Source organism: Lissotriton vulgaris, unplaced genomic scaffold (genome assembly GCF_964263255.1).
Source record: "Lissotriton vulgaris unplaced genomic scaffold, aLisVul1.2 SCAFFOLD_2637, whole genome shotgun sequence".
NCBI lineage: Eukaryota > Metazoa > Chordata > Amphibia > Caudata > Salamandridae > Lissotriton > Lissotriton vulgaris.
The window spans coordinates 274,191-287,531 of record NW_028249799.1 but is presented as its reverse complement, the minus strand read 5'-3'; the positions used below and the strand labels follow the sequence as shown (position 1 = coordinate 287,531).

Genomic DNA, 13,341 nt, shown 5'->3' with positions numbered 1-13,341 from the left:
TCACCTCCTGGTGATGCGTCACCGATACCCCAATCAAAAGCAAGAAGACTGAACCGAGAGCAGCCGCTCGATCGATCCTGTGGACTTCCGAGTCTGTAACGCGGCAAACACCTCCTGGTGTGCGTTACAGCTGGCAGTCCCTGTATCTCTGGTCGGGCTGGGAGTCACGACTCCAACCAGCATAAGCGCCACTGCGCTTTGACTCAGCCGAGTCAAAAAGCGAAGCTCAATGGTTGACCGGTAGAGCTTCCGGGTCCTTCACAGGTGACGATGGGGCAAGACACGGCCCAGGGAGTAACGACTCGACCTACCTCCGTTCTTGCCTTACTGGAGCACCACTCCGGAACGCTGCTCTTCACGAAGCAGGTACGTCGGTGTAAACACAATATCCGACAGCGTTGTACCTCCCGGTTCCTCCCTTTATAGGGCGTGTTTTCCTTGAGTTATGTAACAGCTCTCCTGTTTACATAAGGGCGTGTTTTCCTTGAGTTATGTAACAGCTCTCCTGTTTACATAAGGGCGTGTTTTCCTTGAGTTATGTAACAGCTCTCCTGTTTACATAACCTCTCAACCGCTAAGCATCCTGGGAGATGTAGTCCGTTTTCGCTGGTTACCGTTTTCCTCCCCTCACATGACAGGAATTCTTGACACCTTGTCAGGATGGGTGGCAATCGGTGTCGAGGGATTTTTGGATCATCTGTGTGCAGCCCGGGATATTACAGAATTTGCCTTGGAGTGTCGAGGAATCTTCTGGAGCTCTGTATGTTTTTTTATCAATTCATGGTAGGTGTGAGTAGTTGGCCTAGTATATGATGCTCACTAGTTCTAGTGATCACCTTGTACCATGCCAAGCAACCCTTATGATGATTGGTTGTAAGTCAACCTTATAGACCAGCTATCCTAGTGGTAGCGTGGACAAAGCAGTGTGGTCCAGTTCCCATGTGAAGCAAGCTGTTTTACCATACACAATCCCCTTGAATACCAAATGAAAGGACACCACACAGATATATATTGAAAATATATATATATTTATTTAATACAAGTATCCCCTATACTCTTTATGAGCACAGAAGCAAATGCATTAAAACAAAACACTGTTTATATATACAAAAGCTGCACAATATGGATGAGCCCCAGGGGCCACCTAAACCATATACTAAAATAGTGGTATAAGAGTCACTAGTTGGAAAGGAAGTAGGCCTAGGGCCTGGGGAATCGCTGGAGCTGTTCGGGACTAACAGTGAAGAAGAAGAAGTCGGGAAAGGCCCGCGGGACTCGGGTGCAGCGCTTAAAGCACACGCATACACCAATGCAAGTCAATGGTGCGTAAAAGTTACAAAGTTACTGAAAAGGGAACCTTCCGGATGACCTAGAACATAGCAACTTGGAACATAGACACTAGAGGTGTATTGCTACACAGGAGCACCGGAGTGCCAGGGTTACCTCACCCACAGAAAGCGGGTGCATATGTCTCAAAGTGTGTCGGGTTTCGTCGTGCTGGTCTATGGAGCCTGTAGATGAAGATGCTGCAGGCGGGTCGTCGTGGAGAGTTCCGGTGGATCCAAGGGTGGATCTGAAGAGGTGAAGACCTGAAAGCAGAGGGGACAATGTTCAAAGTCACTAGCCAGTGACTACCGTGGAACCAGGAGGGAACAAGGCAATGTCGGGCGCAAACAGGTGAAAAGGTGAAGATTGTCTCTGCAGCCACGTGAATACGAAGAGGTCGAGGACGTCCGTCACGAGCTGTCCCACTAAGGCTCTAGCTGATGGCGGTGTCAGCTTCTTGATCGGAGCAAACAGGCCTTGGCCAAAGCAAGCCACGCAGGAATCGATGCAAGCTTCTCACTCGGACCAGCAAGGTCAGAGCGGGTGCTCCTTCTCAGGGGAGCGAGGGCCAGTCTGGAGCAACCAGACCAGCGGTGTTGATTGTAGGTTTCATCGCCAAGATTGCCGCTAGCCACGTGGCAAGTGGCCAGGATGGCGCGTCGATGGCAAAATGCAAAAGGGCCCCCCGCAGATCGTGGAGATGCTGGGGGGCTGATCTTCAGTGCAAATGCTGCTCGGTAGTGGGGCTTCTCAAACCCCAAAGCACAGCATCGAGGGTGCCTCGGGTGCGGCGCAGTCAGCTTCTCGGGGGTCTTTCAAGAGGTCCGGTACCACGTCTCTCGGTGCCTCCACAGGTCTCTTCTTTTCAGGGACTGTGGATCGGGCTCTGAGATGTCTGGGAATCAGGTTCTTGTCGGGCTCTGGGCTCGGGCTCTGGCGGGAGGCGGCGGCAAAGCAGACGTCGAGTTGCTGGATGGTGCCTGTATTCACAGGGTGGTCACTCCTTGGACACAAGGGAGATGCTCTTCAGTCTTCTGTGCAGCAGAATGCCGAAGTCCAGTTTTCTTCTTAGTTTCAAGTCGAGTTCGGGATGATCTGAAGTCTTGGGACACAGCTTCTACTCTTATTCTCAATCTGGGGGCCGGATCACCCGCTAGGTCCCTCCTCTGGGTGGGACCAGGAAGGGGGGTGGTTACACCCCCTTTCCTTTGTCCAGCTTCGCGCCAGGACTGGGGCAGGAAAGCCGGTTTGGACTGGCTTATGCATGGGGACACCTTGTGTGCCCCAGGCATGTCTAATACTATTCAGCCCTGTTCTACCCAATACACAAAATCCTGTCTGGGGTGGTGCTAGCACCTCCCAAGGCAGGAAACCCTTTGTCCAAGCCTCCCTCGCTGGAAGGACTCCCAGCAGCAGGAGGTCAGACTTGTGTCTGTGGTGGCAGCATCCATGTTGTGATGCTGAGGCTCGAGTTTAACTTTAACCGGGGTTCAGGTTAAGTACATGTCGTGTCCCTGTAGAAGGGTGGAATGCTACCCCCGTCGCCAGAATTGGCGAGGGGGTAGTATCCCAATTCGTATGACACCTTACTCGACATGTTTTGATAAAGCCAAACCAAAGTTAGCACATAACCGCGATGGATTATAATGCACGTAAGAGTATATGGTATGGCAATATCCCGGAACAGCTAAAGGAGTTGTTCCCAACAGCTGCAGACAGGCTCATCTCATGCTAGAGCACCATCTCACAAAAAACCAAGCACTCTGCCTCCAGGATTGTTAAGGCCTGCCATAGGAGTGACTTATAGGTTACTATGTGTCCAGAAAGGTTAGATATAGATATACTATATCTAAGTAAGAGGTGATTACACCAACTTACCCCAGCTGAGTGATCAGCCAGTTGTGTCAAATATGGAGGCCAGACCAGGGGTGGCACAATACATGCTGCAGCCCCTGGTAGGCCTTGGTGACACCTATGCCCTGGGTACCTATGGTAGACTGTTACAGGGGCCTATAAGGAGAACCAGTTCCAATTGTGTATGCACCTAAGGTACATGGAGTCCATTTTAAGGAGAGAGCAATTAGCCAGGGGCCCTGAATATCAGGATCCCAGGCCAACTAAGTCAAAAACCAGCTAAACACCAGGCAAAAAGTTTGGGGTAACCATAGTCAGATATCCACCTTCCTACAGTAGGACCACAGCCACTGAGGCTGGAGTCTTGATGACTTTCATTCCCTGTCGGAAAAGACCATTTTTGCACGGTTACCACCACGTTTTGCTTGATTGCTGATGCACTTTGACGGAGTGTGCACTGGATCCCTGCAAATCAGGTTCCCAGTGTCTACTTTCTTTCCCAAAACTGTGCCTTTTTTTCCCACAAATGGTACCTCTGGCCCACATGTAAGCTCCTTGTAAAAGGTTCCAGTGGTACAAAGCGCCTTGTGCCCTGAGAGCGTCTCTAAGGGCTGCAATATGAATTGTGCCACCCTCAGCAACCCCTCACCTAACACATATCCACAGCCGATGCAGAAGGTTTGGTTTAGTGCAGGCAAAACACAAGAGTCAACATGGCACACACCCCTGTGTGCCATGCCCACAACCACTGCCTGAGTCCTAATTAACTCACCTCTCTAGCAGGCCTCACAGCCCCAAGGCAGGGTGTATTATACTGCAGGGGAGGGCAGCAATATGCCCCTACAGAGTCTAAGTCCACTCTTAGACACTATAAATGCAGTAAAAGCCATATGGAGTACATGGGCTGGGAGTTTGTCATTACGAACTCCACAGTTCGAAGATGGCTTTACTAAACACTGAGGAGTTTGGTATCGCTAGAGGGGAGGCCCACCAATCAAAGTGCAGCATGGATCAGTGTCTCCTCGGGTTGCTTGGAGCAGATACCTCAACAGTACATAACGCAGAAGAGGATCGTCTTGTACCCGGTTTCCAAATAAACAGACATTGCACTCATCCAAGAAATGCACATATCGCAGAGTGAATCCTCCACACTAAAAAGTATTGGGTGGGCCGGGTTCGTTTCAGCTGCAAACTTCCCTCACAACAGATTGGGGGAACACCCGGTGGTTCCAGATCTAGGTAATGTGGAGTTGCTGTTTCACTTATAAAGTTACTCTCTTGCACAGTACTACACGCACGGGCAGGTGATGAAGGATGGTATGTGATAGTGAAACTCAAGGTGTGTGGTAGAGTATGGGCTTCATCTACGCACCAAACGGGAGTAACGAGCGATGTCTTCTTCGGTTCAACAGAGTCCTAACAGAAACGGGGACCTTCCACTTGATTCTGGGTGGGGACGGGAACATTATCCCAATCTAATAAAAGACAAGACGGGCCCTGCCGACAGGGTTCATGAAATAGACTGGCCGATGCTAGCGATGGCAATGGCCGGACTGACACTGGCGCCTTGTACAGCCACTCATCATTCACATGACCATGATACACGATCGAGGCCAGATTATTTTCTGCTCTCCCATGCAGTGATACCAACAGTCATGGGTAGCAATATTTAGGAAATGACCCTCTATTACAACCGGTATACAGCTGAATTAGAATTTTCGTAAGCCCTATGGAAAGCTGAGGTCCCTTTATATTTTTGTACTTTGAAATGCCCCAGGAAAAAATGCTACTGATGTCTCACTTTACCACTTACTTTTTTACTTACTTTACCACTTACTTTGCGGACAATAGGGGTTCAGGCCATTCATCCCAGACTTTATGGGTGCAGGGAAAGCCACAATCAGAGGATAGTTAATGAGGGACGCAGCCCTTGCCAATAGAAGTCAAGTCGACAAACAAGCGTCCTCAGTACGGAATATCCAAACTACGACGAGGGACCGCCATTCCACACCCACGAAGAATACTAGAAGCCAGCTTAAAAAGAGCAAAATCGAACTGAACACCAAATGGCAAAATCCTCACTGAGCCTTAGAATGTATCTGAGCATTTGCGAGTTACTATACGGAGTTATATAGCTCTAAACTGTGCTATAAAGAGGGCAGTTTTTTTTAATGGTCTTCGGTTACCCTGCCTTAAAGAAGCAGGAAGAGCCTGCTAGAGGGAGAAAACAAAAGATGTAATCTCCCAGGCCTTAACAAACCACCTGTTGCAACAAAGCACCAGTGGAAGATGGATGTCTGGGAAAATGTCATAAATGGGTAAGAAACAAAGCTGTAGATTCCCTGTAAGAGGCCTACAATGAGACTAAGGTTGAGGGCAGTCTATAATCTCTTTCCAGTAGGGAGCAGATCACAGTCCTCCCCATGGAAGCGAAAGACCCAATGCCATGTAGCAGCTACCACCCGATCTGCATGCTGAACGTAGATATACAGGTAAGGAGGGGATACTGGTCTCGCATCTCAAAAAGGTTATCCCTACTCTAGTACATGGCTCGCAAGTAGGGTTTGTGCAGGGCAGAACCTCATGCAAACATCTGCGTACATTAGCTCATGTCTTGTGGCTTTCAAAGAATGCACTGGAGGAACGGATGGCGTTATCCATCAACACTATTTCACCAAGAGTGCTCCCCTGATTATTTAACCGATGTTAAATGATTACGTTTCTAGGAACAATTCCTGAACTAACACTTGGTGGAGAATCCTATGTGAAGATATGAATGTTGCACCAGTCCCGAGTGGGAAAGGAGGCACGTCCTTTTGTTTTATATTCCCTCACACACGCTAGTGGTGTCATGTTTCATCATTGGGACACCCTGACGCCTAGAAGTCAGGGAGGGCTCGAGCATCTTTCAGGGAGCACTTAATGAGATGTTTTTGGCCAGGGGGATAAAGATTAAAAATCCTCAGGCAGATCCCAGTTTCCCTTTATTCTTGGATCTGCCAGGGACACTAAAAACTGAAAAAAATGGGTCAGAAGGGATATTATGGTCCTAAGGCCCTATTACCAGCAGGTTTCAGTCCGCTGCTGCCCCATAAAGGGTGCTGGACTTTCTTCAGGGCGGGAATGGTTACCCCCTGGAACAAGGAATAGTAAGAGAATTTCACTGAACTATTTTGAATAAGGGCGGATAGCTGCTCCTTAGTTAACTTGGCCTTTTGTGTCTCGCATGATCACTCCGTCCCGTTCTGGGAGAGGTTGTACTCCACGTGTGACCTCACCTTACATTGGGGTTGCACTGTAGTCAAACAGCCATCAAGGGTGCTGCCCCGCGATTCTTCCTATTTGGAGAGGGTCGCAATCTATCAACAACAAAAAGGTGTTCAATAGGATAAAGTGAGAGCACATGTATTGTACACTTAGTAGATTTGGGTTGGGCAATGACCTAATCGGCAAGGTCAGATGGATTTATATCGCCCCATGGCTCAGGCTAACTGTGGGGGTTTTCTATCGGACTCCCTCCTGGTGCGAGGTGATAAGAGTCAGAGCCGCCCCTTCTTAGCCCTTTTGTTCATAGTAACATTAGAACCATTGGCAGCAACTATAAGAAAGAATATGCAAATCAAGGGGTTCCAACACCAGCAGGCCCGTCCAAAATTATTCTTTATGCAGATGCCATTCTGCTTGCTTTGACAGACTTGGCCACCTCGTTGCCCTCTGTGATGTCCTTGATACCAGCTTTCTCTGACATCTCTGGCTACAAGATCGACTGGGATAAAAGTGAGCTACTACCGCCGTCCAGAATAATGAAAACAGCAGCTATGGCAAATTATAAGTTAAAACTCTGTAATTATTTGGGGATTTACATTTATAGGGTTTGCAAAGGATGGTTGCAGAAAACATAGAGCCACTTGTGAAAACTACTGAGGCAGAATATGGAAAGCATTGTTAGTCGAACCATTCATTCTGGGGCAAGGTTCGGGCTGTCAAGATGGTCACAGTCCCCAGATTCACATATGCTTTACGGGCGCTGCTGCTTGCAGTCAAGATCTCCATCCGGAGACGCACTGACAAGGGGATAAAGATGTTGGTGTGGAGAGGTATGAAGCCTAGAATGATAGCCCATAGAACGGAAGGTGGATTGGGCCTTCCTAGAGCAGAACACTAGTCCACAGCACTCCATTTATCTCAGCTACCATACCTCTGGCCGACGCATTCGGATACTTCGTTTTGGTAGGACATTCAACAGATGATAACGTAGAGGCCCAGACCTTCAAATACTATACAGCCAGAAACCAACAGCCCCGCAGCTCACAAATCCAATCATTCACATAACTAATCTGACTTGGCAGCATTTACATAAATTGTTTCTAGGCGACACTTGCATCCATACCGGGGAACAGATTTGGCATAACATACAGATTCAGGTAGGGGGTAAACCCGTAGCTTGAGAGTCATGGCAGGCAAAGGGGATTCAAAAGATTGATCAGCTTCAGGTAGAGAGAGACACCTTAAACACTTTGCAACACTAGAGGAATAGTTTCATCTCCCTTGTAGCCAGGAATGGAAATGCTTACAATTGAATCACTCCTTTCGCACTACCTTGGGTGAACCGCAGTGGGTCCGAAACCTTTCCTCCTAACTGCAATATCTAAAGGATTGGGGACTATTTAAGGGAGTGGTTTTAGGCTTTTATCTTTTAATCGTAGAAAATAAGCATTTCCAACCCCTATTTTCACAATTGCGCGCCAAGTGGGAAGGACTACTACAAGTGGGCTATACAGAAGAAGATTGGAAAGAGGTGGTTGGAGATCTAGGCGGGGAGTTAGAGAATCTAGAATAACATTTACTCTCTTCAGAACGATACAATACTGATGCTAGAGCCCACAAAAGCTCAGAGCCGGATGACTATCACACCATGCCGACTGTCAGGGATGTGCCCACCCAGAATGTGACATACTTCATGTACTTTATCACTGCCCAGACCTGTTTAAACACAACTATATAACAATAAAAAATTGCAAAACAAAAAAAAATGAAATGCTGTATTTATACTCATGCTAGGTTGTAACTTATTTACTACTAACATGTTATCTTCACTAGCTAATTAGCAAAGTTTGTCATTGTTATGAATTTAATCCCGTATTGGTCCTTATGTTTGATTATGACAGGTCAACCGAGTTAACGGTGATCATTCAGAATGTAATCAAGCATCTATCAGCATGCTACAGGGCCGCTCCATGTTATGCCCTACTTGTACTAAATCTGAACGTGGCCAGTTATTGATCGGTTCCAATTTTTACAGGGCAAAACCATTGAAGGTTTTCGGATAAAGATCAATAAAATATGAAAATAAGAAAGTTGTACAGTGATGGGGCTGACACTCACATGCAGAAGCATAGAAATACCTGCTGCCACATACTCAATGAGTACCAGGAAGTTTAACATTTGAGATATTTACAACTAACCAAAGATAATAATAGACAAGTTTTAACACAAACAAGCTAAGCTTCATAACACTGCCCTCAGAGGACAGGTAAGTTTCATACAGTGGAGAGAAAAGTCACTGTTGTGGTTACCTATGAGGTACAGCTTTCGCCTCCCAAAGCGGTCCGACAGCTGCCCGAAGATGAGTACGCCAAAGAAGACGCCACCAAAGAAGAGGGAGCTGGCCAAGTTGATTTTGTACGCTGCAGTGTCCACCAGGCACCACTGGGAGAGACAGAGGAACAAGAGGTGTGGTTAGAGGGTGGAAAGAAGGCAAGTCTCGCTCTTAAAGGTCTTTGTTTGCACTAAGCTTTGCTGTGATGAGAGGCACATGTCATACATTCAATCAATCAATCAATCACAGGCATTTATAGAGCGCTCTACTTACCCGGAGGGTCTCAAGGCGCTAGGGGGGGGGGGGTGTGTTGCTGCTACCCGAACAGCCAGGTCTTGAGCTTCTTCCTGAAGGCGAGGTGGTCTTGGGTCAGGCGCAGGTCGGTCGGGAGGGAGTTCCAGGTCTTGGCGGCCAGGTAGGAGAAGGACCTTCCTCCTGTTGTCGTTCTTCGGATGCGGGGGACGGCGGCGAGGGCGTGACTGGCTGATCGGAGGTGTCGTTTGGGAGCGTAGAAGTTGATGCGGTTGTTGAGGTAGCTCGGGCCTTGGTCGTGAAGAGCTTTGTGTGCGTGGGTAAGGAGACGGAAGGTGATTCTCTTGTTGACCGGGAGCCAGTGCAGGTCTTTTAGGTGTCCGGAGATGTGGCTGTGTCGTGGGATGTCGAGGATGAGTCTGGCTGAGGCGTTCTGGATCCGTTGGAGTCTCTTCTGGAGCTTGGCGGTGGTTCCGGCGTAGAGGGCGTTGCCGTAGTCCAGACGGCTGGTGACGAGTGCCTGGGTGACAGTCTTCCTGGTCTCGGTGGGGATCCACCGGAAGATCTTCCGTAGCATGCGCAGGGTGTTGAAGCATGACGAGGAGACGGCGTTGACTTGCTTGGTCATGGAGAGGGAGGAGTCCAGGATGAAGCCCAGGTTGCGTGCGTGGTCTGTCGGTTTGGGTGCGGTGCCCAGGGCGGGGGGCCACCAGGAGTCGTCCCAGGCGGAGGGCGAGGATCCCAGGATGAGGACTTCCGTCTTGTCCGAGTTCAGCTTCAGGTGGCTGGTCGACATCCACTCGGCTACCTCTTTCATCCCTTCGTGCAGGTTGGCTCTGGCAGCGGCGGGGTCGTTGGTCAGGGAGGGGATCAGCTGGGTGTCGTCGGCGTAGGAGATTATGTTGAGGTTGTGTTGGTGTGCGATGGCCGCGAGGGGGCTCATGTAGACGTTGAAGAGGGTTGGGCTCAGCGAGGATCCTTGAGGGACGCCGCAGATGACTTTGGTGGCCTCTGACTTGTACGGTGGTAGACTGACTCTCTGAGTTCTTCCGTCGAGGAAGGAGATGATCCATTCCAGCGCCTTCTCCTGGATTCCGACGTTGCTGAGGCGCTGCACTAGGGTGCGGTGGCAGACGGTGTCGAAGGCCGCGGAGAGGTCTAGTAGGATGAGGGCCGCTGTTTCTCCGTTGTCCATCAGGGTTCGGATGTCATCGGTGGCAGCGATGAGGGCGGTCTCGGTGCTGTGGTTGGCTCGGAAGCCAGACTGTGAGGGGTCGAGGGATCCGTTCGTCTCGAGGAAGGCGGCCAGCTGTTTGTTGACGGTCTTCTCGATGACTTTGGCTGGGACGGGAGCAGCGAGATGGGGCGGTAATTCTTGAGTTCGGTGGGGTCCGCTGTTGGTTTCTTGAGTAGAGCGCTGAGTTCGGCATGCTTCCAGCTCTCAGGGAAGGTGGCGGTGGTGAAGGAGGTGTTGATGATGTCCCGCAGATGGGGTGCGATGACGGCGTCGGCCTTGTTGAAGACGTGGTGAGGGCAGGGGTCGGTCGGAGATCCGGAGTGGATGGAGTTCATCATGCGGACGGTTTCTTCGGTGCAGATCGGAGTCCAGGCGCGGAGGGTGGTGGTGGGGGGCGGTGGTTCGGTCGAGTTGGACGTGGCGTTCGTCGGTTGGGTGTTGAAGCTATTGTGTATGTCCGCGATCTTGTTGTGGAAGTAGGAGGCGAGGGAGTTGCAGAGTTCTTGCGATGGGGTGATGTCGTTGTTTCCGGCGTTGGGGTTGGAGAGCTCTTTCACGATGTTGAAGAGTTCCTTGCTGTTGTGTGCGTTGTTATCCAACCGGTCCTTGAATGCAGTTTTCTTGGTGTCGCGGATCAGTTGGTGATGCTTCCGGGTGGCAAGCTTGAGGGTGGTCATGTTGTCCGGTGTTGGCTCCCTTCTCCAGGTTTTCTCGAGGGCTCGGCAGTTCTTCTTGGAGCTCTTGAGTTAGTCGGTGAACCACGGGGCCTTCTTGCTGCCGGGTCTGCTGGGCGGGGTCCTCAGTGGGGCGAGTTCGTCCGCGCAGTTGCTGATCCACTTCGTGAGGTTGTCGGCGGCCTGGCTGGGGTTCGCTGAGCTGGCGGGAGGGTGCTGGCTCAGGGAAGCGGCGAGCTGGTCGGCTGTGATCTTGCTCCAGCTTCTGCGGGCGACCTGTTGCTGGTGGTGGTGGGTCATCGTTCTTCTGAAGGTGAAGTGGACGCAGCTGTGGTCCGTCCAGTGGAGTCCTGTGGCGTGGCTGAAGGCGATGTCTTTGCTGGATGAGAAGACGGCGTCAAGTGTGTGTCCGGCGAGGTGGGTGGGGGTGGTCACCAGTTGCTGGAGTCCGAGGTTGGCGAGGTTGTCGAGCAGGGTGGTGGTGTTGCGGTCGTTGTTGTTCTCCAGGTGGAAGTTGAGGTCCCCCAGGAGGATGTAGTCAGCAGAGGGGAGGGCATGCGGGCTGACGAAGTCGGCTATGTCCTCGCTGAATTGGGTGTGTGGTCCCGGGGGACGGTAGATCAGGGTGCCTCTGAGGGTGGTACATTAAGAAGCTGCATACTTCCCTTTCCCACAGAAGGGGGCGCTGCACCATAATCCCCTTGAGTTAAAGGGTGCGGAATTCAAGTTTAATTTATGAGCAACATTCACCAGGTTTGTTTTCTATTCATTAAGATTATTGCTTGTGTTCTTATATTAAGTATTCTTGACGTTTTACAATTCATTCTACTCTTATTTCAAATTGTTAGCTCTTTTATTTCTTTTTTATACAGCACTAACTTTAATTTAGATAACAAAAGTAGCTTAAGGAGACCACATGTTCTCAAGGAGTTAGGTCCTACTTGGGATTAGTGCAAATACATCCAGATTATTTGTGTACACTTTTATTTGCATGGATCTTCTCTCAAATGTACGATCATTTCTTTACTGTCAGTCATCATGACACCCCCACAAACACAGTTGGCAAGTTCAGTGTGAGAAGTTGGCCTGGCATATGCTGTCCACTATTCTAGTGGGCACCCTGCACCAGTCTAAACGACACTTATTGATGGTGGTTGTAAAGTCAACCTTATAGACAAGCTTCTTGGGCTTAGGCCTAAGCAGTCTTAGGCTAAAACCTCAGAGAGCATGTGAAGCAAGCAGTTTTACCAATTATAATCCCTTGAGTACCAAATGAAAGGACACCACACAAGGTATATATCAAATATATATGTATTTATTTCTAACACAACCCCTCTGAACTCTTTATGGGGTCAGAGATCGATATACATCACAAGTGACTCATTAAGCATACTATAAGTTGCACAAATATAGTTCTGCCCTGGGGGCCTCACGAACCATATACTAAGTAAGTGGTATAAGAACCACTTCGGGAATAGGCCTAGGGCCTAGGGAATCGCTGGGGCTACACTAGACAACCAAAGGTTAGGAAGTAGGAGACCCACGGGATACGCTTGCAGTGTCTAAACACAGTTGGGAGTTACCATTGACTTATAATGGAGAACGAAGAAGTTACAAAGTTACTGATTAAGGATACTTCCGGATGGACTACGGTAAAACCCCTTTAAACTAGGACACTTCGAGAGTCAACACCCACAGAAGAACCGGAGTACTCGAGTTACCTCATCCAGGGAAGCCGGGTGCATAGGTGTCTTTTTGTGTCGGGTTTCGTCGATGTTTTCTATGGAGATCTGCAAAGAAGTGCTGCAGGCGACCAGAGGAAAAGTGTCCGGGTGGATCCAAGGGAGGATCGGAGACGTGAAGAACCTGAAAGCAGAGGGAACAGAGTCTGGGTCACTAGCCAGTGACCAGGAAGGAACCAGGCTCCCAAACGCCACCAGGAACCAGGCTCCCAAACGCCACCTCCGATCCGCCAGCCACGCCCTCGCCGCCGTCCCACGCATCCGCAGAGCCACCACAGGAGGAAGGTCCTTCTCCTACCTGGCCGCCAAGACCTGGAACTCCCTCCCGGCCGACCTGCGCCTGACCCAAGACCACCTCTCCTTCAGGAAGAAGCTCAAGACCTGGCTGTTCGAGCAGTAGCGGCACCCCCCCCCCCACCCCCCCCAAAACGCCTCGAGACCCTACGGGTAGGTAGCGCGCTCTATAAATGTCTTTGATTGATTGATTGAGGAAGGAACCAGGCGATGTCGAGTTGATTCAGGTGAAGAGGTGAAGAGGTGAAGCTTGTCTCTCCACGAGGACCAGGAGGCATGGACGACGACCAGGAGATGGATTCGAGCTGTCCCACAAAGGATCTAGTTGACTGCGGTGTCGGTATCCGGACTGGACCCAACAAT

At 50.0% G+C, this 13,341-nt stretch overlaps 1 protein-coding gene across 2 annotated transcripts in view; it reads right to left on the bottom strand.

The window, feature by feature from the left end:
- The window catches only part of SLC22A15 (solute carrier family 22 member 15), a 107,735-nt gene that overhangs the window by 43,778 nt on the left and 50,616 nt on the right, over positions 1–13,341 (bottom strand). For both annotated transcript variants that reach the window (XM_086950415.1, XM_086950414.1), the window contains one exon: positions 8,757–8,889. In XM_086950415.1, coding sequence (XP_086806541.1) covers positions 8,757–8,889 — 133 coding nt within the window. The remainder of the gene's footprint in view (positions 1–8,756; positions 8,890–13,341) is intronic.